Consider the following 26331-nt stretch of genomic DNA (forward strand, 5'->3'; position numbering starts at 1 on the left):
CACAGAATCCAAAGCAGGTTTCAGGCTCCAAACTGTCACCACAGACCCCTTTGTGGGCCTCAAACTTACAAACCTGAGATCGTGACCTGAGCTGAAGTCGGAAGCTAACCCACTGAGCCACCCAGGCGCCCCTCCTTTATTATTTAATGTCCATGAAGTTTGTAGTAGTGTCTTCCTTTTCATTTCTGGTATTAGTAATTAGAATCTTCTCTCTTTTCTTCTTGGTGAGCATGGCTATAGGTTTATATTTTTATTTAAAAAATACATTTTATTAAAAATTTTTTAATGTTTATTTTTTTTGAGAGAGAGAGAGAGAGAGAGAGTGCATGAGTGAGCACAAGTGGGGAGGGGCAGAGAGAGAGAGGGAGACACAAAATCCCAAGCAGGCTCTGAGCTGTCAGCACAGAGCCCAACATGGGGTTCAAACATGGCCCAAACTGAAGTTGGACACCCAAACAACTGAGCCACCCAGGAGCCCCATGAGGCTTATTGATTTCATTGATCTTTTCAAAGAATCATCTTTTGGTTTTGTTGATTTTTTCTTCTGAGTTTCTGTGCTCAATTTCATTTATTTCTGCTGTAATTTTTATTATGTCTTTTCTTCTGCCTCATTTGGATTTAATTGGCTCTTTTTCTAATTTTCTAGGTGGAAACTTAGATTACTGGTTTTAAATTTTTCTTCTTTTCTAATATATGCATTCAGTGTTCTAAAGTTCCCTCTAATCATTGCTTTTACAACAATAGTCTTCTGTTACATTTTCTATTTAGCAATTCCTGGAATATTAGAACAATGTTAACATCTAATATAATATTTATGCAGAAACCTTGTTGAATTTATGTTAATTTTAAAAAAAAAAATTTATAGTTGACACACAATAGTACCTTAATTTCAGGTGTACAACTTAGTGATTTGGCATGTTTATACTTTATGTTGTGTTCACCACAAGTCTGGCTACCATCATCTTCCATTATATCACTACTGCAGTATTATTGACTGTATTCCTTGGGCTGTGCCTTTTATTCCCATGACTTACTCATTGCATAACAAGAAGACTGTGTCTCCCTCTTCCCTTCATCCATGTTGCCCAACCATCCTTCCCCTCTGGCAACCATCAGTTTGTATTTAAAGGTCTGATTCTGCTTTTTGTTCATTTTTTTAAGATTTCACTTATGAGTAGAATCATATGGTATTTTTCTTTCTCAGTCTGACTTATTTCACTTACCATTATACCTACTAGGTCCCTCCATATTGTCCTAAATGGCACAGTCTTGTCCTTTATATGACTGCATAATATTCCTGTGTGTGTGTGTGTGTGTGTGTGTGTGTGTGTGTGTGTGTGTGTACGTGCACACCTCCTTTATCCATTCATTTATGAATGGACATCTGGGTTGCTTCCATATCTTGGATATTGTAAATACTGCTACAATAAACATAAGGGTGCATACATCTTTTTTAATCAGGGTTTTCATTTTCTTTGGATAAATACACAACAGTAAAATTATTCTTGTGATATTTTTGTTTTTAATTTTTTGAGGAACCCCCATACTATTTTCCACCATGGCTGTACCAATTTTCCTTCCCACCAACAGTGCATGAGGTTTTCTTTTTCTCCACATCCTTGCCAACACTTGTTATTTTTTGTCATTTTGATAGTTACCATTCTAACTGGTCTAAGGGGATATCTCATTGTGGTTTTGATTTACATTTCCCTGATGATTACTGATGTTGAGTATCTTTTCATGTGTCTGTTGGCCATCTGTGTGTCTTCTTTGGAAAAATGTCTATTCAGGTCCTCTGCCCATATTTTAATCAGATTTTTTTTGGTGTTGAGTTATATAAATTCTTTATTTTGGATATTAACCCTTGTCAGATATATCATTTGCAAATATTTTCTCCCCTTCAGCAGGTTATCTTTTGTTTTGTTGATGGTTCCCTTTCCTGTGTAAATACTTTTTATTTTTATATAGTTCCAATAGTTTATTTTAGTTTTTGTTTCCTTTACATGAGGAGACAGATCTAGAAAAATCTTGCTACAGCCAATGTCAGAGAAATTACTACCTGTGTTCTCTTCTAGGACTTTTATTGTTTCAGATCTCAAATTTAGGTCTTTAATCCATTTTGAGTTTATTTGGATGTATGGTATTAAAAAGTGGTTCACTTCCATTCTTTTACATATGGCTGTCCAGTTTTTCCAACACCATTTATAGAAGAGACTGTCTTCCCCATTATATATTTCTGCTACCTTTGTTGTGAATTAATTGACCATTTAATTGTGTTTATTTCTGGGGTGTCTATTCTGTTCTTTTGATCTCTGTGTCTATTTTTTGTGCCAATACCATGCTGTTTTGATTGCTACAGTTTTGTAGTTATCTTGAAATCTACTTTGTGATACATCCAGTTTTGTACTTCTTTCTCAAGATCACTAGTCTTCTGTGGCTCCATACAAATTTTAGTATTATTTTCTCTTGTTTTGTGAAAAATGGTGTTGGTATTTTGACAAGGATTGCATTGAGTCTGTAGATTGCTTTGGGTAATATGAATATTTTAATGATATTAATTCTTCCCATCTATGAGCATGGAATATCTTTCCATTTGTTTTTGTCATCTTCAATTTGTTTTTTTTAAAAGCAGTTTTAAATGTTTGTTTATTTTGAGAGAGAGCGTGCCCACAAGTGGGGGAGAGACAGAGAGAGAGGGAGACACACAATCCCAAGCAGGCTCTGCAATTGTCAGCACAGAGCCCGGCTTGGGGCTTGAACTCATGAACCATCAGATCATGACCTGAGCCAAAACTAAGGTCAGATACTTAATCTATTGAGCCACCCAGGTATCCTTGTCATCTTCAGTTTCTTTCATCAGTGTTTTATGGTTTTTGAAGTATACTTCTTTCACCTCTTTGGTTAAGTTTATTCTTACATATTTTATTCTTTTTAGTCCAGTTGTAAAGGGTGTTGTTTTTAAAATTTCTCTTTTCTTCTCTTTTGTCATTATTGTATAGAAATGCTACCAATTTCTGGTTATTTATTTTGTTTCCTGTTACTTTACTGCATTTATTTATTATTTCTAGTAGTTGTTTTATGCAGTCTTTAGGATTTTCTTTTTTTTCCTTTTTTTTAAGTTTATTTATTTATTTTGAAAGAGAGCAACCAGTGAAAGGGGAGAGAGAGAGAGAGGGAGAGAGAGAATCCCAAGCAGGTTCTATGCTTAGCAGCACCGACTCACCAACTATGAGATCATAACCTGAGCTGGAACCAAGAGTCAGACACTTTAACCAACTTAACCACCCAGGTGCCCCAGGATTCTTTATAGTATAAATGTGTGTCATTTTAATTGTCTATAGATGTCTATAGTAGAGTTTTCTGAATGGACAATCATATTGTCTGAGACAGAAGTCAGTTTTATATTATTCTTTCCAATTCTTATATCTGTTGTTTGTTTTTGCCTTATTTCCTTGGCTTCAGTACTATCTTAAATAGAAGCAGTGACAATGGGCATTCTTTTCTCATATGTGACCTTAATGAAAATGCTTTTATAAATTCACCATTAAGTAATATGTGTGCAGTGTAATATGGTAGATACACTTTATTTAAAAAAAAATGTTTAATCAATTAGCATGAGTGAAGGAGGGACAAAGAGAGAGAATTCCAAGCAGACTCCACACTGTCAGTGCAGAGCCCTACATGGGACTTGATCTCGCAAACCATGAGATCATGACCTGAGCTAAAATCAAGAGGTGAACACTTAAGCGACTTAGCTACCCAGGTGTGCCTGGTAGATATACTTTAAAAGTTAATATGCTCAAATATTTTTCTTATCATAAATGAGTGGTTAACTATATTGGATGCATTTACTACATCTGTTGGGATAACCATGGAATTTTTCTCCTTCTTTAATTTAATACAATGATTAAATTAACATATATATTTTTTTATCTTATTTGGTGGTACCCTTGCACTTCTGGAACAAATTGCATTTGGTCTTTTCTTTCATTGTCCTTGTCTAGTTTTGGTTTCAAGGGTATATAAGTCTTATGAGTTGGATGGCTTTCTTTTCTGTTATCTAAGTACTTTGTGTGTGTGTGTGTGTGTGTGTGTGTGTGTGTGTGTGTGTGTGTGTGTGTGTGTTGAGAGAAAGGAAGAAAGAGAAGGTGGGGAGAATCTGTTCCTTAAAAGCTTGGTAAAACCATTTTAAAACACTTTGGATCTGTTGTCTTTTTCAGAAGCTAGTGATAGTAAATGTGAAAGAATTTTGATATCCAATTTAGTTTTTTAGAGATTACTTATTGCCATTTATTTTCTATGTGTATCTTCTGAGAACTCAGAGGGACACAAAGTAAAGAAAGCAAAAACACTATAGATATCATAGATGCTAAAATGGTATTATGTAGTCTTTGGCATACTCACTAATGTAACACAGAAACAGTCTGTAAACATGGGTTCTTTATTGTGAAGTGTTGGTGGTGTGGGAGTTGGGGAGAATAGGTAATGTTGGTTGCAGGGATACATTACGTATAACTGAAGGTCAGCTTTTACTTTACTTTGGCTTATTCACTGTGACACATTAACAAAAGTATAGACATAATTATCAATGTAATATGATACAAAGTTTCTTCTACTAAATTCTTAAATACCGAATGAGAAATCTCATACTCAATATTTTTTCCCCTGTGAAAATTAAAACAAGTTTAATTCTTTCTGAAGCCATAAAACCTAGAGCCACTGTGCAAGCTAATTTTCTCACTGTCATTATTGTCCTCAAGTCTATAAAAATTGCTACTCTTTTTGCACTTGACTAAAGCTGGCAATGTGAACAAACAGTAGTAAATTAGAATATTGCTTACAGATGTAAGCAAACACAATCTTGCTCGAAAATTGGAAACATCCAAGAAAGCTTCAAAGCAGCACTATCCATCAGCCATCACAATCAATTGCTGGGGAATTGCTAAGTTCTTATTCTATCTAGCACTGAAGATTTTAAAGACTATTCCAAATGCAAAGAACTGAAACTTTAAGCCTTCTGAAATCTAAGATTCTAAACAATGTTTATCAAACCGTATTTCAGGAACCATCTCCATCAGCACATATGAGCTAGTTTTAAAAATGCAGATTTCTTTTCCTACCCCTAGATCCATAGAATCAGAATCTGTTGGGAGCTTCCAAGATACTGCATTTTTAAGGTTTCTGTTACTGTCACCACCACCTTTCAGCGTTTTTGTGTACAGCAAAATATGAGGATGTTTTCCCTAAAGCATATTTAATCACTCATCACCATCATCAACTAAAAGTAATTTATCATATGCTTCTCTAGAGACATTTTCAAAAAGCATGACTTCTACTTGCAGAAAAATTCTTTTTTGTACTAATATGAATTTCATAATTTGATTTCATAAAGTGAGGTACAGTTGTGTTTATCATACTTTTTTTAGAAGGAATATCTGCTGAAGCAAGAATTTGTAATGTATGTTTTAAGAACAAATGGGAAACTGACAAGTTTTAATAAAAAATATTGATGAATGAAAAAACAGTAATAAGGTTCACTTCAAAATCATTGAGGAAAACTTAAGAGGACACCTAAAGGAACTCTTCTACAATTTGATTTACTGTTAAAACACTTTTAAAAGGACAAATAATCAGGGTAGATGACAATGAGGTAGTTGTGTTGATAATTAAAGTATTTTGATAAATGGATGAAATAATTGAAGTAATGAGCATGGAGACAATTTCAACAGTCATCTCAGATTAAAGAGAAGAGAAAAAGGATGGGAAGGATGGTGGGGAGACAGTTTAGTCAAAACAAAGAATTGCCAGAACCGCTATAGACATTCATGCATTTAATATGCTGATGACTTTTTCTAATTTATCTAACTGATGCACATTTTATTCTTTATCTGAAGGGAATCTCTTAGTTATAACATTTGTTAGCTACTTTGGAGCCAAACTTCACAGGCCAAAAATAATCGGAACAGGGTGCCTAATCATGGGAGTTGGAACACTGCTCATTGCAATGCCTCAGTTCTTCATGCAGCAGTAAGTCTAAAGCAATTATCTTTTTCTTGATTTAACCAACTGTATTGCTCACTTTTTATAATTACAATTGTTTAAGAAAATCACACATGGCTTAAAGCATGATGATTTATACCTTATTTTTGTTATATCCTCTGGGAAAAAATTCAGAATACTTACAAGTTTGCTTAAAATTTAATAATCTGTAAAAAAAATTGATATACAGCTATGTATCGATGTCAGCAAAAACTAAAGGGAAATTTCACTATATGCCTTCATTCAAATAATTTATCTGGGGAGACAAAATAAGTAAAAAATTAGTGTATTGTGGTAGATGTCAAATGGGTAATGAATGAATGCTTCTGACAATATGCTGGGTCACTTGACTGGCAGATCATTGACTAAGGGTATTTTATCAATTCAAATAGCTATTCAGTGTCCAAATACTATCTCATAGAATTTTTTCAGTAGGTATAGGTTGTCAGTATCCTTTAACCCTGAAGGCTGCTTTTGGTACTTTTGCTACTAAGTTTGTTAGTACTTGCATACAACTTTAGTAGTTCCAAAGATTTTCCACCATCTTTATATCATTTCACCTTTACCTGTGAAGTAGAAGAGCATAGTTTGTCTTTTTAGTTTAGGACTAATGATCATGACTTAGTCAACTTTTTCAAGGTTAGGTGTCCTGTAATTATAGAACTGGAATCCTAAAACAAGTATTCTGACTTCATGCATATCTATGTTGCCTTCCTTATCCATGGTTACCTATTGCCAACTGAGAGAAGTGACTACCTAGAGGTTTTGAAGCAAGATAATAGTTTTTTAAAATTATATATCAAATAATACTTTGATACTGTTCACTCTAGATCATTGTATCATGACATTTTAGAGCTATACAGACTTAGGTATGATATAGTACAAACGTTTTCTTGGATTCCCAAGTTACTATATAAATATAGTCAGATCTTTACCTCTGTGGTCAATCTATAAAGATAGTGCACAGAATCCTCTGAGTGGGATCTCTTGTACTTATTTGGATAGTTTCCCTGGCCCCTTCATTTTTACTTGGAGAGAGATTGGTGTTTTCAGAACTTCTGCCTACTCTTTGAACACCTATCCAGCCTCCTTTTCATGAGGCAGAAGTTTTCCTTGGATCACTGAGGTTCTACAAAGGTGCCGTTTGGAGTCAATGGAAAAACAGCAAGCAAAGGAAAAGGCTGAGGAAATGGATCTTCACTCTGCCTAATCCCTGCTTGATCAATAGCTGTGACACTACTATCTGTTCTAGTCACTGAACCCCCATGCAACAGTTTGCCAGGTGGTGGGGGTGGGGGGAAGAATTCCGTTACTTAAAAACATAAAATTAGAAAGTAGTTCCAGAGGATAAATAAATCTATGACTCTTGACATAACTCATTCTGCAGTGGGTCTTTTCTATATGACCTTGGACATGTTACTTAAGCTTTCCAGGCCTCAGTTTATGCATATTAAAAATAGGTATTATAAGTATTAAAAATAATAACTAGCTTATAATATTGCAAATATTAAATGAGATGACACAGGTAAAATGCTTGCTAAGTTTCCTCATATATCTAGTAACTGTGTCATTATTGTTATGCATTGTTATGAGACCTTCTTAGATCATTAAGCCACCTGGTTTTAACCAGAGACAAGTAATGGGTTGTCTTCAGACAACCAATTTTGTCACTATAATTTGTCCCAATAATTTTGTCACTTCAAGTTAGTGACAAATATAAAACATTCTGTTTCCACTTAATCAAAAGCCAAAACCTCAAGATCACAAAAGTGGTAAATAGCAACAAAGCATTTCCACAGGGATCTTAGTAATTTGAGTACAATCGTTTAGCAGTCAAGCAAAAGAGGGAGTTCACACATGACTGACTAGGTTCTTACATAATTGCAAATTTTAGATGCCAAGTGAATGTTGACTTTACTAGTATTTGAAGTTTTCCAGTTAAAGAAGTAAAATTTTCTAGTAAAAGATTTTTCTTTTTTCTAGTAAAAGAAAATCAGAAAAAGACCAGCCAGGCAGCCAGGCTAGGGTTATCAAAGGTTGCCAAAGGGTCAAAGACAAATTATTAGACACTACTTTTTTGTATGTTTGAAGTTATATTTGTTTATTTATTATTTAGTGTCTGCATTGGCCTGGTACTGTGCCATGTAATGGGGCTACTTCAGTGAGAAAAAAACAAAATGAAATTAAACAAAAATATATGTGCACAATTTTTACCCATGAAGTTTACTATTTACTAAGGCTTATTATAATAACTTCTTTTTAACTTTTCACAGTATTATTTGGACAATTGTCCAAATGTCATTTTTGATCTCCAAGAGACCACTGTACTCTTCTGCCTAGCAGAGATACTTTTGATTTCCAGCAAAACATAACACTGATAATGGATATCAATTATTGAGGGGCTACCATGAACAGACTGTGTTTAGCTTTATGTGTGTGAGCTCACCTGAATCATGAATTTAAAAAATATATATTGGTGGTTTTTCTAGGTAATGCAGATAGAGTAGAGACAAAAAAATCTCTGTTCTCTTGGATCTTATGAGGAGGAGACAGATAATAAAGAAATAAATAATGATACAGTATTCCAGATGATGTTAAGTGCTATATAGGAAAATAACCTGCTGAAGACACATAAGGAGTATGTTGTGGGGAGGAAGGGTTGCAGTTTAAAGTAGGGTTATGAGGGGATGGCTCACCCATATGATGACCCTTGGGAAAGACTGAAAGAGATGAAGAAGAGAGCCATGCAGACACCTGGGGAAGAAAGATTCTGTGCTGATTGAATAATGAATATAAAGTTCCTGCAGCAGGAGGGAATCTGGCATGTGGGTAAACAGCAGGGAGGCCTGTGTGGCTGAAGTAGGACAAGCAAGGGGAAAATTTAAGGGGGAATAGCAGAGGCTGTCAGGGTTGTTTCTCAAACTTTGGTGGACATTTGTGTCACCTGAAGCTCTTGGTAGAATAAAGATTCTGATTTAGTAGTTCTTCGATAGGGTTTGAGATTCAGCTGATGCTGTTGGTCTGCAGACTTCACCTTGAATAGTAAGGTTGCACACAATTGCAACTTCAGCTTCTTCTTGGTATGAGATGGGAAACTGGTGGAGAGCTTTGAGCAGAATGGCCTGATCTCACTTACATTTTTTAAGGGCCATGCAGACTGCTGCTTGGAAAAATAACTCTGGTGAGGGAAATGTGGGAGTAGGAAGACTATTTAGATGGCTACTGTAGAACTTCATGTCTCTGAATCAAGATTGTTTCAGAGTCTGAATACAGGTCAGGAACTAAAATCCCTGGTTTAAAAGCATTTAAACCACTGGTCACCTGTGAAATTACTTCTCTGCCTCCTTATTCAACAGAACCTAAATTGTACAGACTACATGGATACCCCTACTTTACCACCAAAAATACTGAAATTTGAAAAGGTTAATTGATTTTTCTAGAGTGTCATATCTAGTAATTAGTGGCAAAGGAGACACTTGCATATATTACATTTATTCAAAATCTAAATAATTGTTATGCTAAACAGTTTCATTTTGATAGAATGAATTAGGAAAGCTCAAAAATTTTAAATTTTTTTTATTTTTTTTTTAATATATGAAATTTATTGTCAAATTGGTTTCCATACAACACCCAGTGCTCATCCCAAAAGGTGCCCTCCTCAGTACCCATCACCCACCCTCCCCTCCCTCCCACCCCCCATCAACCCTCAGTTTGTTCTCAGTTTTTAACAGTCTCTTATGCTTTGGCTCTCTCCCACTCTAACCTCTTTTTTTTTTTTTCCTTCCCCTCTCCCATGTGTTTCTGTTAAGTTTCTCAGGATCCACATAAGAGTGAAACCATATGGTATCTGTCTTTCTCTGTATGGCTTATTTCACTTAGCATCACACACTCCAGTTCCATCCACGTTGCTACAAAAGGCCATATTTCATTCTTTCTCATTGCCACGTAGTATTCCATTGTGTATATAAACCACAATTTCTTTATCCATTCATCAGTTGATGGACATTTAGGCTCTTTCCATAATTTGGCTATTGTTGAGAGTGCCGCTATAAACATTGGGGTACAAGTGCCCCTCTGCATCAGTACTCCTGTATCCCTTGGATAAATTCCTAGCAGTGCTACTGCTGGGTCATAGGGTAGGTCTATTTTTAATTTTCCGAGGAACCTCCACACTGCTTTCCAGAGCGGCTGCACCAATTTGCATTCCCACCAACAGTGCAAGAGGGTTCCCGTTTCTCCACATCCTTGCCAGCATCTATAGTCTCCTGATTTGTTCATTTTGGCCACTCTGACTGGCGTGAGGTAAAATCTGAGTGTGGTTTTGATTTGTATTTCCCTGATAAGGAGCGACATTGAACATCTTTTCATGTGCCTGTTGGCCATCCGGATGTCTTCTTTAGAGAAGTGTCTCTTCATGTTTTCTGCCCATTTCTTCACTGGGTTATTTGTTTTTTGGGTGTGGAGTTTGGTGAGCTCTTTATAGATTTTGGATACTAGCCCTTTGTCCGATATGTCATTTGCAAATATCTTTTCCCATTCCATTGGTTGCCTTTCAGTTTTGTTGGTTGTTTCCTTTGCTGTGCAGAAGCTTTTTATCTTCATAAGGTCCCAGTAATTCACTTTTGCTTTTAATTCCCTTGCCTTTGGGAATGTGTCGAGTAAGAGATTGCTACGGCTGAGGTCAGAGAGGTCTTTTCCTGCTTTCTCCTCTAAGGTTTTGATGGTTTCCTGTCTCACATTCAGGTCCTTTATCCATTTTGAGTTTATTTTTGTGAATGGTGTGAGAAAGTGGTCTAGTTTCAACCTTCTGCATGTTGCTGTCCAGTTCTCCCAGCACCATTTGTTAAAGAGACTGTCTTTTTTCCATTGGATGTTCTTTCCTGCTTTGTCAAAGATGAGTTGGCCATACGTTTGTGGGTCTAGTTCTGGGGTTTCTATTCTATTCCATTGGTCTATGTGTCTGTTTTTGTGCCAATACCATGCTGTCTTGATGATGACAGCTTTGTAGTAGAGGCTAAAGTCTGGGATTGTGATGCCTCCTGCTTTGGTCTTCTTCTTCAAAATTACTTTGGCTATTTGGGGCCTTTTGTGGTTCCATATGAATTTTAGGATTGCTTGTTCTAGTTTCGAGAAGAATGCTGGTACAATTTTGATTGGGATTGCATTGAATGTGTAGATAGCTTTGGGTAGTATTGACATTTTGACAATATTTATTCTTCCAATCCATGAGCAAGGAATGTCTTTCCATTTCTTTAAATCTTCTTCAATTACCTGCATAAGCTTTCTATAGTTTTCAGCATACAGATCTTTTACATCTCTGGTTAGGTTTATTCCTAGGTATTTTATGCTTCTTGGTGCAATTGTGAATGGGATCAGTTTCTTTATTTGTCTTTCTGTTGCTTCATTGTTAGTGTATAAGAATGCAACTGATTTCTGTACATTGATTTTGTATCCTGCAACTTTGCTGAATTCATGTATCAGTTCTAGCAGACTTTTGGTGGAGTCTGTCGGATTTTCCATGTATAATATCATGTTATCTGCAAAAAGCGAAAGCTTGACTTCATCTTTGCCAATTTTGTTGCCTTTGATTTCCTTTTGTTGTCTGATTGCTGATGCTAGAACTTGCAGCACTATGTTAAACAACAGCAGTGAGAGTGGGCATTCCTGTCGTGTTCCTGATCTCAGGGAAAAAGCTCTCAGTTTTTCCCCATTGAGGATGATGTTAGCTGTGGGCTTTTCATAAATGGCTTTTATGATGTTTAAGTATGTTCCTTCTATCCCGACTTTCTCCAGGGTTTTTATTAAGAAAGGGTGCTGGATTTTGTCAAAGGCCTTTTCTGCATCGATTGACAGGATCATATGGTTCTTCTCTTTTTTTTTGTTAATGTGATGTATCACGTTGATCGATTTGCGAATGTTGAACCAGCCCTGCATCCCAGGAATGAATCCCACTTGATCATGGTGAATAATTCTTTTTATATGCCGTTGAATTCGATTTGCTAGTATCTTATTGAGAATTTTTGCATCCATATTCATCAGGGATATTGGCCTGTAGTTCTCTTTTTTTACTGGGTCTCTGTCTGGTTTAGGAATCAAAGTAATACTGGCTTCATAGAATGAGTCTGGAAGTTTTCCTTCCCTTTCTATTTCTTGGAATAGCTTGAGAAGTATAGGTATTATCTCTGCTTTAAACGTCTGGTAGAACTCCCCTGGGAAGCCATCTGGTCCTGGACTCTTATTTGTTGGGAGATTTTTGATAACCGATTCAATTTCTTCGCTGGTTATGGGTCTGTTCAAGCTTTCTATTTCCTCCTGATTGAGTTTTGGAAGGTGTGGGTGTTTAGGAATTTGTCCATTTCTTCCAGGTTGTCCAATTTGTTGGCATATAATTTTTCATAGTATTCCCTGATAATTGCTTGTATCTCTGAGGGATTGGTTGTAATAATTCCATTTTCATTCATGATTTTATCTGTTTGGGTCATCTCCCTTTTCTTTTTGAGAAGCCTGGCTAGAGGTTTGTCAATTTTGTTTATTTTTTCAAAAAACCAACTCTTGGTTTCGTTGATCTGCTCTACAGTTTTTTTAGATTCTATATTGTTTATTTCTGCTCTGATCTTTATTATTTCTCTACTTCTGCTGGGTTTAGGCTGCCTTTGCTGTTCTGCTTCTATTTCCTTTAGGTGTGCTATTAGATTTTGTATTTGGGATTTTTCTTGTTTCTTGAGATAGGCCTGGATTGCAATGTATTTTCCTCTCAGGACTGCCTTCGCTGCGTCCCAACGCGTTTGGATTGTTGTATTTTCATTTTCGTTTGTTTCCATATATTTTTTAATTTCTTCTCTAATTGCCTGGTTGACCCACTTATTCGTTAGTAGGGTGTTCTTTGCCTCCATGCTTTTGGAGGTTTTCCAGACTTTTTCCTGTGGTTGATTTCAAGCTTCATAGCATTGTGGTGTGAAAGTATGCATGGTATAATGTCAATTCTTGTAAACTTATGAAGGGCTGTTTTGTGACCCAGTATATGATCCATCTTGGAGAATGTTCCATGTGCACTCGAGAAGAAAGTATATTCTGTTGCTTTGGGATGCAGAGTTCTAAATATATCTGTCAAGTCCATCTGATCCAATGTATCATTCAGGGCCCTTGTTTCTTTATTGACCATGTGTCTAGATGATCTATCCATTTCTGTAAGTGGGGTGTTAAAGTCTCCTGCAATTACCACATTCTTATCAGTAAGGTCGCTTATGTTTATGAGTAATTGTTTTATATATTTGGGGGCTCCGGTATTCGGCACATAGACATTTATAATTGTTAGCTCTTCCTAATGGATAGACCCTGTAATTATTATATAATGCCCTTCTTCATCTCTTGTTACAGCCTTTAATTTAAAGTCTAGTTTGTCTGATATAAGTATGGCTACTCCAGCTTTCTTTTGGCTTCCAGTAGCATGATAAATAGTTCTCCATCCCCTCACTCTCAATCTAAAGGTGTCCTCAGATCTAAAATGAGTCTCTTGTAGACAGCAAATAGATGGGTCTTGTTTTTTTATCCATTCTGATAGCCTGTGTCTTTTGGTTGGTGCATTTAATCCATTTACATTCAGTGTTATTATCGAAAGATACGGGTTTAGAGTCATTGTGATGTTTGTATGTTTTATGCTTGTAGTGATGTCTCTGGTACTTTGTCTCACAGGATCCCCCTTAGGATCTCTTGTAGGGCTGGTTTTGTGGTGACAAATTCCTTCAGTTTTTGTTTGTTTGAGAAGACCTTTATCTCTCCTTCTATTCTAAATGACAGACTTGCTGGATAAAGGGTTCTTGGCTGCATATTTTTTCTGTTTAGCACACTGAAGATCTCGTGCCAATCCTTTCTGGCCTGCCAAGTTTCAAAAGAGAGATCAGTCACGAGTCTTATAGGTCTCCCTTTATATGTGAGGGCACGTTTATCCCTTGCTGCTTTCAGAATTTTCTCTTTATCCTTGTATTTTGCCAGTTTCACTGTGATATGTCGTGCAGAAGATCGATTCAAGTTACGTCTGAAGGGAGTTCTCTGTGCCTCTTGGATTTCAGTGCCTTTTTCCTTCCCCAGTTCAGGGAAGTTCTCAGCTATAATTTCTTCAAGTACCCCTTCAGCACCTTTCCCTCTCTCTTCCTCCTCTGGGATACCAATTATGTGTATATTATTTCTTTTTAGTGTATCACTTAGTTCTCTAGTTTTCCCCTCATACTCCTGGATTTTTTTTATCTCTCTTTCTCTCAGCTTCCTCTTTTTCCATAACTTTATCTTCTAGTTCACCTATTCTCTCCTCTGCCTCTTCAATCCGAGCTGTCGTCGTTTCCATTTTGTTTTGCATTTTGTTTAAAGCGCTTTTCATCTCCTCGTGACTGTTCCTTAGTCCCTTGATCTCTGTGGCAAGAAATTCTCTGCTGTCCTCTATACTGTTTTCAAGCCCAGAGATTAATTTTATGACTGTTATTCTAAATTCACTTTTGTTATATTATTTAAATCCTTTTTGATCAGTTCATTAGCTGTTGTTATTTCCTGGAGATTCTTCTGAGGGGAATTCTTCCGTTTGGTCATTTTGGATAGTCCCTGGAGTGGTGAGGTCCTGCAGGGCACTTCCCCTGTGCTGTGGTGTATAACTGGAGTTGGTGCGCGGGGCCGCAGTCCGACCTGATGTCTGTCCCCAGCCCACTGCTGGGGCCACAGTCAGACTGGTGTGTGCCTTCTCTTCCCCTCTCCTAGGGGCGGGATTCACTGTGGGGTGGCGTGGCCCGTCTGAGCTACTTGCACACTGCCAGGCTTGTGGTGCTGGGGATCTGGCGTATTAGCTGGGGTGGGTAGGCAAGGTGCACGGGGGCAGGAGGTGCAGGCTTAGCTCACTTCTCCTTAGGTGATCCACTTCAGGAGGGGCCCTGTGGCAGCGAGGGAGTCAGATCCGCTGTCGGAGGTTTGGCTCCGCAGGAGCACAGAGTTGGGTGTTTGCGTGGAGGGAGCAAGTTCCCTGGCAGGAACTGGTTCCCTTTGGGATTTTGGCTGGGGGATGGGCGGGGGAGATGGCGCTGGGGAGCGCCTTTGTTCCCCACCAAACTGAGCTCTGTCGTCGGGGGCTCAGCAGCTCTCCCTCCCTTTGTCCTCCAGCCTTCCCGCTTTCGGAGCAGAGCTGTTAACTTATGACCTCCCAGACGCTAAGTCGCGCTTGCTGTCGGAACACAGTCTGTCAGGCCCCTCCGCTTTTGCCAGCCAGACTAGGGGGCTCTGCTTGACCAGCGAGCCACCCCTCCGCCCCGGCTCCCTCCCACCAGTCTGTGGAGCGCGCACCGCCTGGCCGCCCTTTCTACCCTCTTCTGTGGGCCTCTCGTCTGCGCTTGGCTCAGGAGGCTCTGTTCTGCTAATCCTCTGGCGGTTTTCTGGGTTATTTAGGCAGGTGTAGGTGGAATCTAAGTGATCAGCAGGACGCGCGGTGAGCCCAGCGTCCTCCTATGCCACCATCTTCCCTCTCTCTCTAATTTAAAATTTTAAAAATTCTACATAATCATGATTGACATTAATTTTAAGAGCTCTAAGGCACTATAACAGCCCATGGTACCTCTGCAATTATTAAAGAAAGAAAATTATATTTATCATTATTTTAATGCTGAATGTTCTCTTGGGTAGCTGAGAATCGACAAATAGTTATCCTCATTAAGTGGTTTTTAAACTATTTTGCCCAGAGAACCATATGATAAAAGTAACAACTCTGAACTTCTTTCCTTAAATACTAACATACATACAAAAATGTTGTTACTTTTTCTGTAAGGTTCATGGACCTAGCGAGGTATAGATTATGCAAAACTGATATAAGGTGACCCATCTATCAGTCTATATATTTTAATACCTCAATACATGTTTTACTTACATGGCTGAGTAGGTTGTTATTACTAATATTATAAATACATTACTCTGATTCCTAGTCTTTAGTCATCTGGTACCTGAACAAAAAGAGAACCATGATGACGTTGAGAAAAAGATAATGTTGTGATGTCCTTTTATCAGGTACCTCTTTTTGGAGAGTGCAGTGGACAGAGAAATTGTCTCATTAAGGATAATTTGGGAGGGAGCATGGCTGGGGAACTGAAGATAGAATTATCACAGTGTTTCCATTCAGCCTTGGCTCTTCAATCCAGCTGCCATTGTAACCATACATCAGAGGAAAGAATGGCATTAGAAATAACTTTGAGCCCTAACAATAAACTCTAGAGAAAAGTGATACCATCCAGATAAACAGTTCAAAATCCCCTTATATCAGGGGAGAGGAATATGGCAGCAAAATAGGCAGACCCTAGGCTCACCTCATCCCATGAACACAGCTACTATCAAATCCTCCTAAATACCCCAGAAACCAACTTGAAGACTGACAGAACAAACTCCACAGCTAACGGGAGAGAAGAGGCCACATCGAAGAAGGTAGGAAATGCAGATTTGGTATAGGGGAGAAATAGGTCACAGGTGCTGCAGAAGGGAGGGTGCTGTGGTCACAGAGAAGGGCACGAGAGAGAAGAGCACACAGGGGAATGCACAAGGAGAAAGTTTCTCTAAAGTTACTGACTTGGAAAACAAGAGAGGTTGAATTTCATGTGTTCTTGCAACCAGCGGGGCATAAAGTTTAGAGTTTAAAGGTCAGCAGACCTGGTGGATAGAGCCCAGAGGGCACTGTGCTGGTCCTAGAGATAAGGCAGACAAACAAGCCAGGGGCATACAGCATGGAGACAGCAATCTGAAGAGTACCTGAAGCACACAGGGGTGAGATTATTTGCTCTTCTTGGTCATCTTGAAGCATATTCCAGCAAGACCGCATTCACAGAGATGCCTCTTGGAACAAAGGAGCTGGTACCATTCCCCTTCCCCACTGTTCCTCAGCATAAGTACAGAGCCATCTGCTGGAAGCAGCACAGCACCAACACTAACTTCCTAACTTGCTTATACCAAGCCCCACACCCCTGTGCTCTGGCAGGACTGCTCTTCTCTGTCAAGCTTCCATCAGTTCCAGTGCAGCAGGCTCCATCCTCTGAAGATGAGCATAAACCTCTGCCCATACCATGTCTCCCAACCAGAGTTCTCCAGGGCCTTGGCTCTGGTGGAAGTGGTATCATGTCTCATTTCATGACCAAACCAAGCACATCTAATTCAAACTCACCACATTCAGGCCAGGGAGCAAACACTGCCCGCAGCAGACAACAAAAGCCTCTGAGGACAACCGGCCTGAAGGATAGATCAGCTAAAACAAAACAGCAAAGCGCATGCAGCACATACCTGAGACACCCCCTGAAGCACCAGGCCCTGGACACTTCATGACCTCTTCATAAAGTCATTACTTTCAGGCATAGGAGACATAGTTGGCTTTTCTAACACAGAGAAGAAGGCAGAGACTTAGGCAAAATGCAAAGATGGAGGAATTTATCCCAAATGAGAGCACAAGATAAGGCCATAGCCAGAGATCTAGGTGAAACAGTTTTAAGTAACACACCTGATAGAGAATGACAGTGGAAGAAATCAGTGAGACCCTTACTACAGAGATAACAGAGTTGAAAAAGAATCAAAAATGAAGAGTGCGATAAACAAGATTGGAAACAGGCTTGATGAAATAATCAGCATTCTGGAAGAAGCCGAGGAATGAATTAGTGACCTAGAAAGCAAAATAATGGAAAATAATGAGACTAAACAAAAGAGAGAAAGAATTATGGAACACGAGAATAGATACAGGGAACTCAGTATCTCCATCAAATGTAAAAACATTCATATTGTAGGAGTCCTAGAAGAAGAGAGAGAAAAGGGTGCAGAAAATTTGAGGAAAATAATAGCTGAAATCTAGGGAAAGAAACAGACATCCAGATCCAGGAGGCACAGAGAACTCCCAACAAAATCAACAAAAGCAGGCCAAAAATCAGACATATTGTAATTAAATTTGCAAAATACAGTGATAAAGAAACTAAAAGCAGAAAGTCAAAATAAGTCCTTAACTTATACAGGAAGACCCCGTAAGGCTAGTTGCAAATTTCTCAACAGAAACTTGGCGAGCTAGAAGGGAGCAGCATGATATATTCAAAGTGCTGGAATGGGGAAGACTGCAACCAAGAATACTCTGTTCAGCAAGGTTATCATTCAGAATAGAAGGAGAGATAAAGAGTTTCCCACACAAACGAAAACTAAAGGAGTTTGTGACCACTAAACCAGCCCTGCAAGAAATATTAAAGGGTACTCCTTGAATGCAAAGGAGAGACCAAATGTGACAAAGACAAGATCAGAAAAATCTGCAGAAACAATGACAAAACAAATAATAAAATGGCAGTAAATACATATCTATCAATAATTACTCTGAATATAAATGGACTAACCAATAAAAGACATAGGGTGTCAGAATGTATAAAAAAAAAAAAAACACAAGACCTATCTGTGTGCTGCCTACAAGAGACTCATTTTAGACCTAAAGACACCTGCAGATTGAAAGTGAGGGGATGGAGAAACATTTAACATGCAAATGGATTTGACATACAAGTCAAAAGCCAGAGTAGCAATACTTATATCCGACAAACTGGACTTTAAAACAAAGACTGTAACAAGACACAAAGAAGGGCACTGTCTCATAATAAAGGTGACAATCCAACAAGATCTAACAATTGTTAAGTATTTATGCAACCAATATTGGAGCACCCAAATATATAAAATAAATAATAACAAAAATAAAGGAACTAATTGATAATAATACAATAAGAGTAAGGAACTTTAACACCCCACTTACATCAATGGGCAGATCATCTAAGCAGAAAATCAACAAGGAAAAAATGGCTTTGAATGACACGCTGAACCAGATGGACTTAGATATATTCAGAACATCTCATCCTAAAAGAGCAGAATACACATTATTTTCAAGTGCACTTGGTACATTCTCCAGAATAGATCTCATATTAGGTCACAAGTCAGATCTCAACAAGTACAAAGGATTAAAATCATACCATGCACCTTTTCTGACCATAACACTATGAAAGTAAAAGCCAACCACTAGAGAAAATTTGAAAAGACCACAAATAGATGAAGGTTAAATGGCATGCTAGTAAACAATGAATGAGTCAACCAGGAAACTAAAAAAGAAATAAAAATACATGGAAAAAAATGAAAATGAAAACATGACGGTCCAAAACGTTTGGATGCAGCAAAACATTTTTTTTTAATTTTTTAATGTTTGTTTATATTTGAGAGAGAAACAGAGTGCAAGTGGGGAAGGAGCAGAGAGTGAGGGAGACACAGAATCTGAAGCAGGCTCTAGGCTCTGAGCTGTCTGCACAGAACCCGAAGCTGGACTCAAACTCATGAACTGTGAGATCATGACATGTGAAATCATGCCATGAGCCAAAGTCAGATGCTTAACCGACTAAGCCACCCAGGCACCCCACAGCAAAAGCTATTCTAAGAGGGAAGTATATAGTGATACAGACCTACTTCAAGAAGCAAGAAAAATCTCAACAACCTAACCTTATACCTAAAGCTAGAAAAAAAGAACAACAAATGAAATCTAAAGCCATCAGAAGGAGGGAAATAAATATTAGAGCAGAAATAAATGATACAGAAACTAAAGAAAAAAGCAAAAAAAAACAAAACAAAACAACAAACAATAGAACCAGATCAATTAAAACAGGAACTGTTTCTTTGAAAATATTAATAAAATTGATAAACCTTTAGCCAGACTTATCAAAAAGAAAAGAGAAAGATCCCAAATAAATAATCACAAATGCGAGAGGATAAATAACAAATAACACCATAGAAATATAAACAATTATAAGAGAATATTATAAAAACTATATGCCAACAAATTGGACAACCTAGAAGAAATGGATAAATTCCTAGAAACATATAAACTACCAAAACTGAAACCGGAAGAAATAGAAAACTTGAATAGACCTATAATCAGCAAAGATATTGAATCAGTAATCAAAAACCTCTCCCAAAACAAAAGTCCAGATGCCTTCACAGGGGAGTTCTACCAAACATTTAAAGAAGAGCTAATATCTATTCTTCTCAAACTATTCCAAAAAACAGAAAAGGAAGGGAAACTTCCAAATTCACTCTATGAGACCAACATTACCCTGATACCAAAACCAGATAAAGACTCCACTAATAAAGAGAACTATAGGCCAATACCTCATGTACATAGATACAAAAGTTCTCAAGAAAATACTAGCAAACCAAATCCAACAATACATTAAAAAAATCATTCACCACGATGAAGTAGGGTCAAAGGTGGTTCAATATTCATAAATCAATATTCATAAATCAATAAATGTGATATACCACATTAATAAAAGGAAGGATAAGAGCCATATGATTATTACAATAGATGCAAAAAAAGCATTTGAAAAAGTACAAATCTATTCATAAAAATTTTTTTTCAACAAAGTAGATTTGGAGGGAACAAACCTCAACATAATAAAGGCCATATGTGAAAAACCCACAGCTAATATCCTCATGGGAAAAAAACTGAGAGCTTTTCCTCTATGGTCAGGAACAAAACAGGAATGTCCTCTGTCACCAGTTTTATTCAATATGATACTGGAACTCCTAGCCACAGCAATCAGACAACAAAAAGAAAAGGTATCCAAATCAGCAGGGAAGAAGTCAAATTTTCACTATCTGTTGGTGACATGATACTCTATATAGAAAATCTGAAAGACTCCACCAAAAAAAAAAAAAAAAAAAAAAAAAACCGGTGAGAACTGATAAATTCACCAAAGTCACAGAAGACAAAATCAATGTACAGAAATATTTTGCATTTCTATACACCAATGAAGAAGCAACGGAAAGAGAAATTAAGGAATCAGTCCCATTTACAACTACATCAAACCCAATAAGATACCTAGGAATAAACCTAAACAAAGAGATCTGTACTCTAAAAACTATAAAACTCAGGAAAGAAATTGAAGATGACACAAAGAAATAGACATTCCATGCTCATCGATTGGAATGTCTATATTACCCAAAACAATCTGCAGATTTAATGCAATCTTTATCAAAATACCAACAGCAGTTTTCACAGATCTAGAACAAAGAATCCTAAAATTTGTGTGGAACCACAAAAGACTTCAAATATCGAAAACCATCTTGAAAAAGCAAAGCAAAGCTGGAGGAATCACAGTTCTGGGCTTCATGTTATATTACAAAGCTGTAGCAATTATGACAGTATGGAACTAGCACAAAAACAGACACATAGGTCAATGAAGCAGAATAGAAAACCCATAAATGAACCCACAACTATATGGTCAACCAATCTTTGACAAAGAAGGAAAGAATATCCAATGGGAAAAAAAGTCTCTTCAATAAATGGTGTTGGGAAAACTGTACAGCAATATGCAAAAGAAAGAAACCAGACCACTTTCTCACACCATACCCAAAAGTCAAAATGGATTAAAAACCTAAATGTGAGACCTTAAACCAGAAAAATCCTAGAGGAGAACCCAAGCAGTAAACAATTTGGTATCAGAAGTACCAAGTTCTGGGACACCTGGGTGGCTCAGTCGGGTAAGCATCCGACTTTGGCTCAGGTCATTGTCTCACCTCTCCTGAGTTCAAGCCCTGAATCGGGGTCTGCGCTGACAGCTCAAAGCCTGTAGCCTGCTTCAGATTCTGTGACTCCTTCTCTCTATGCCCCTCCCCTGCTCTCTCTCTCTCTCTCTCAAAAATAAATAGACATTTTTTAAAAAGTACCAACTTGTTTCTAGATATGTCTCTTGAAGCAAGGGAAACAAAAGCAAAAATAAACTATTGATATTTCAGCAAAATAAAAAGCTTCTGCACAGTGAAGGAACCAATCAACAAAATTAAAAGGCAGCCTATAGGATGGAAAAAGATATTTGCAAATGGCATATCTGATAAAGGGTTAGTACCTAAAATCTCTAAAGAACCTATAAAACTCAACACTCCAAAATGAATAATCCAATTAAAAATTTAAAAATCCAATAAAAAAGACATGAAGAGACATTTTCCCAAAGAAGACATCCGGATGACCAATAGTCTTATGAAAAGATGCTTAATACCACTTATTATCAGGGAAATGCAAATCAAAACTACAGTGAGATATCACCTCACACCTGTCACAATGGCTAAAATCAACAACCCAAGAAACAACAGGTGTTGGCAAGGATGTGAAGAAAGGGGAACCCTCTTGTACTGTTGGTGGCAGTGCAAAGTAGTGCAGCCACTGTGGAAAACTGTATGAAGTTTCCTCAAAAAGTTAAAAAGAGAACTACCTTATGATCCAGCAGTTGCACCACTAGGTGTTTACCCAAAGAATACAAAAATACTTATGTAAAAGGATACATGCACCCTGATGTTCATAACAACATTATCCATAATAGCCAAATTAAGGAAACAGCCCAAGTGTCTGTTGACAGATGGATAAGGAATAAGTGCCATATGTTATTATTATATAATATTATATAATATATATGACATATATTTTTGGTGGAATATTTTTCAGTCATAAAAAAAGAATGAAATCTTGCCATTTACAATGACATGGATGGAGCTAGAGAGTATTATCCTAAGTGAAATAACTCAGAGAAAGAAATACCACATGCTTTCATTCACATGGAATTTAAAAAGCAAAACAGATGAGCAAAAGAGGAGAGAGAGAGAGAGGCCAAGAAACAGACTCTTAACTATTAAGAACAAACTGATAGATCAGAAAGGAGGTGGGTAGGGGAATGAGTTAAATAGGTGATTGGGATTAAGGAGTGCACTTGTCATGATAAGCATCAGGTATTGTATGGAAGTGTTGAGTCACTATATTGTATACCTGTAACTAATATTACACTAGATGTTAACTAACTTGAATTTTAAAAGCTTTTTTTAATTTTTTTATGTTTATTCATTTTTGAAAGAGAGAGCACAAGCAGGGGTGGGGCAGATAGAGAGGGGGACACAGAATCTGAAGCACGCTTCAGGGTCTGAGCTGTGAGCACAGAGCCCGACGCAGGGCTTGAACTCATGAACCACGAGATCATGACCTGAGCCAAAGTTGGACGCTCAACCGACTGAACCACCCAGGCACCCCTGGAATTTAAAAAGTTAAAAAAAAACCCACACATCATCATCGATTCTCTAGAATCAGCAATGCAGTTGTTCTACTAAATTTACAACTCTAAATATAGCATGCAATACCATAGTTTTTAAATTATTGCTTTTCCTCTGACTTGGAGATAGTCATGATTTTATCAAACATTGGATATTTTTTCACCAGGGGAATAGGTGATTTATAGTCATTATTTTTACATTAAAATGAACCCTTATGAATAATTCTTTTATTTTCTTTTACTACACTAACTGGTTGAGATATGGTGTAATACCTGTAAATGAGACTTTCTGGTTATCTCTTCAGGACATCTGCTGTTAAATGCTGGTTTGGTTTAGTGATTCAGACTCAAGGGTAGTTGCAAACTCAAACAGGTTCCATAATAAGTCATGTAGTGTACATTTAATATTTTTAGTATGATGTTAAATGAGTCTATAGTGAAGAAAACATTCTTTTTTACAGGTACAGATATGAAAAGTATTCTTTCTCTAATTCCACTCTGAGCATCTCTCCATGTCTCCTGGAGTCAGACAATCAACTACCTATCTCAATTATGGAAAAATCACAATCCAAAAGAAGTGATGGTAAGATGATTTTGTTTACTTGACTAAGATAGCTTTTTATAAAGACTTTATATTGCTTTAGTATGGACAAAAATTTATGTGATGTTTTTCTCTTAAAAGCTTTACTACTTAAATTGAGATACTATAGTGCCATAAAAATTCCTAGAATATAAAGCAGTATATAATGAGATCTGAAGAAAATATGGAAAGAGCATTAATTGCTGGCGACTGGGAAAAGCTTCCCATGGTTCCAAATAAGGTGGGCCATGAATTAGGATAAAACTAGTTTAGCACATATTAATCTCAGTCCAGTGTTCAGATATGAAAGAAATATATTCTTCCCCAGATCTCAATTTAACTTCTGTGTTCAGCCCCTTTCCATCAGAATGGGAAAAATTTAAATTTTTTTTTAACGTTTTTATTTATTTTTGAGATAGAGAGAGACAGAGCGTGAACAGGGGAGGGGCAGAGAGAGAGGGAGACACAGAATCCGAAACAGGCTCCAGGCTCTGAGCAGTCAGCACAGAGCCTGACGCGGGGCTCGAACTCACGGACCGTGAGATCATGACCTGAGCCGAAGTCGGATGCTTAACCGACCAAGCCACCCAGGCGCCCCCAGAATGGGAAAAATTGAATCTCATTCAATTTGTCCCTAACCTTACCTTTTTCCCCAGGGGTTGCTTATATTCTAGGGAGCTTACATAATAGCAAAGGGGGAAGTTGTGGGAGGGGCCTCTTGGTGTTATTGGTCCCTTGTCAACTTAGGTATTTAAAATCCCTCTGGCCACAATATTTGGTCATACATGTCACTTTAGGGCCATCCCATGTCTACCTTTATGTCCTTTTTTAGCACAGAAGCTCTTCCTGATGCAGATGTGACAATCTTGGAAACTTGGGAATAATTGTTTTCCACACAACACAGGATGCAAGGAATTTTGTCAGGATGTCTAGAATTCCATATGGCTGATGCACATTGCATAGCAATGCTTTGTGTGAGCACCCTTGGGAACATGGAAATCATCTCTTAGAAAGCTTTTAAGGAGCCAAAAGCAGGACGCTTAGCCACACTGTTCTACATATGTAGCCATCTTGTCTTTTGGGTTTTGCTACCTCCCTGGCTCTACCATGGTGGCCCAGGTTCTTCTTGCTAGGGAATCCACAAATCTCCCCTCATGTGTTTGCTTTGTTTCCGGGATGAGCTCAAATGCCCTCTCTCCACTGCCCTTGAGCATTGACATGCTCGACGCTTCCTCCTCACCACTCCCACCCCACTCCCTGCTCCTAGCCTACAGATTGCTGTATAGGCAGTGTGGAAGCTCCTCTTTTCTATACCTGCTAGTCATGCAAATCTTTTATCTGTACCATAAAACCTTTTCTTTCCCCTAATATCGTCATCAGTGCTTTCTTTTGAGATGTCTTTTTTCCTGAGCAATGAACTCCAGAGGTCTGGATGAAGGGAAGGGCCAGAGGATTAATAGAAATATGAGGCAGGGAGGTAGGGAAGATGTGAACATGTAACAAGTGTACCCCATCCTGCTGTACGAAAAGAAGAAGAAAAGCCCCCTGGAAGAAGAGAAGAGTGTGAAAGGAGGGTTTGGACTTTCACTTCCACATAATGTACAGTTATTGAAGATATTTTGTTTTTGACAGGAAAGATAGGATGTAGATGGCAATACAGCTAATCACGAAATATTTAAACCTTTAGTGTTAAGAAGAGAAACATAGCATCTAGAGGTGGGAATTAAAAATTTTTTTAATGTGGGGTGCCTGGGTACCTCAGTCAGTTAAGCATCCAACTCTTGATCTCCGTTCAGGTCATGATCTCATGGTCATGGGATCGAGCCCCAGGTTAGGCTTTGCAGTGATAGCATGGAGCCTGCTTGGGATCCTCCCTCTCCATCCCCTTTCTCTCTCTCTCTCTCTCTCTCTCTCTCTCTATAAATAAATAAATAAATAAATAAATAAATAAACTTTAAAAATGTTCTTAATGTAGAGACAGGTTTTAGACAGGTATACAGCATAAGACCCACAATCTTTTTCTTTGCTTTAAATGAGGTCCTGCTCCCTTAAAGTCATAGATCTGTATAAACGTCAGATATAGTGGACACAAAGTTTATCCTAAAAATTATAGTAGGGTGATAATAGGACTCTTGTCAAAAATGCTCCACCTACAACCCCCATTCCCACTACACTGGAGAGCTGAGATGTCCAAAAAAACTCTGCAACAGTGGAAATGTTATATATCTATGCTGCCTAATGTAGCAGCCACTAGCACATGTGACTGTTGACTTCTGTAATATAGCTAATGTGACTGAGGACTGAATTTTTACTTTTATGTAACTTTAATTAATTTACTATTCAGTAGCCACATGTGTTGTGTAGTTACCATATTGGAAAACACAGATCTAAGCTATCTTCACCTGTCTACAAGATTTCCCTACCCTTGTGTGATCTTGGGATCACACAAATGTCAGGGGTAGAATTGACATTAGAATCAATTTTTTGGAAAAGGAATTCCTGTTATATTTTGGGGAGTGAAATGGAAATCTAGAAAATATAAGTGAAAAATGCATGGTCACTTGGCTACATTTCTAGAAGAGGCAGAATTAGAAGGAACATGACTACACA

General features: G+C 37.7%; 1 protein-coding gene and 1 long non-coding RNA gene across 6 annotated transcripts in view; one reads left to right on the forward strand and one right to left on the reverse strand.

Moving 5' to 3' along the window:
• Window positions 1-26331, reverse strand: part of LOC122240307 — a 63367-nt gene that overhangs the window by 20310 nt on the left and 16726 nt on the right. The window lies entirely within an intron of this gene.
• Window positions 1-26331, forward strand: part of SLCO1C1 (solute carrier organic anion transporter family member 1C1) — a 67379-nt gene that overhangs the window by 12093 nt on the left and 28955 nt on the right. For all 5 annotated transcript variants that reach the window (XM_042991861.1, XM_042991864.1, XM_042991865.1 and 2 more), the window contains 2 exons: window positions 5895-6027; window positions 23603-23724. In XM_042991861.1, coding sequence (XP_042847795.1) covers window positions 5895-6027; window positions 23603-23724 — 255 coding nt within the window. The remainder of the gene's footprint in view (window positions 1-5894; window positions 6028-23602; window positions 23725-26331) is intronic.

Source organism: Panthera tigris, chromosome B4 (genome assembly GCF_018350195.1).
Source record: "Panthera tigris isolate Pti1 chromosome B4, P.tigris_Pti1_mat1.1, whole genome shotgun sequence".
NCBI lineage: Eukaryota > Metazoa > Chordata > Mammalia > Carnivora > Felidae > Panthera > Panthera tigris.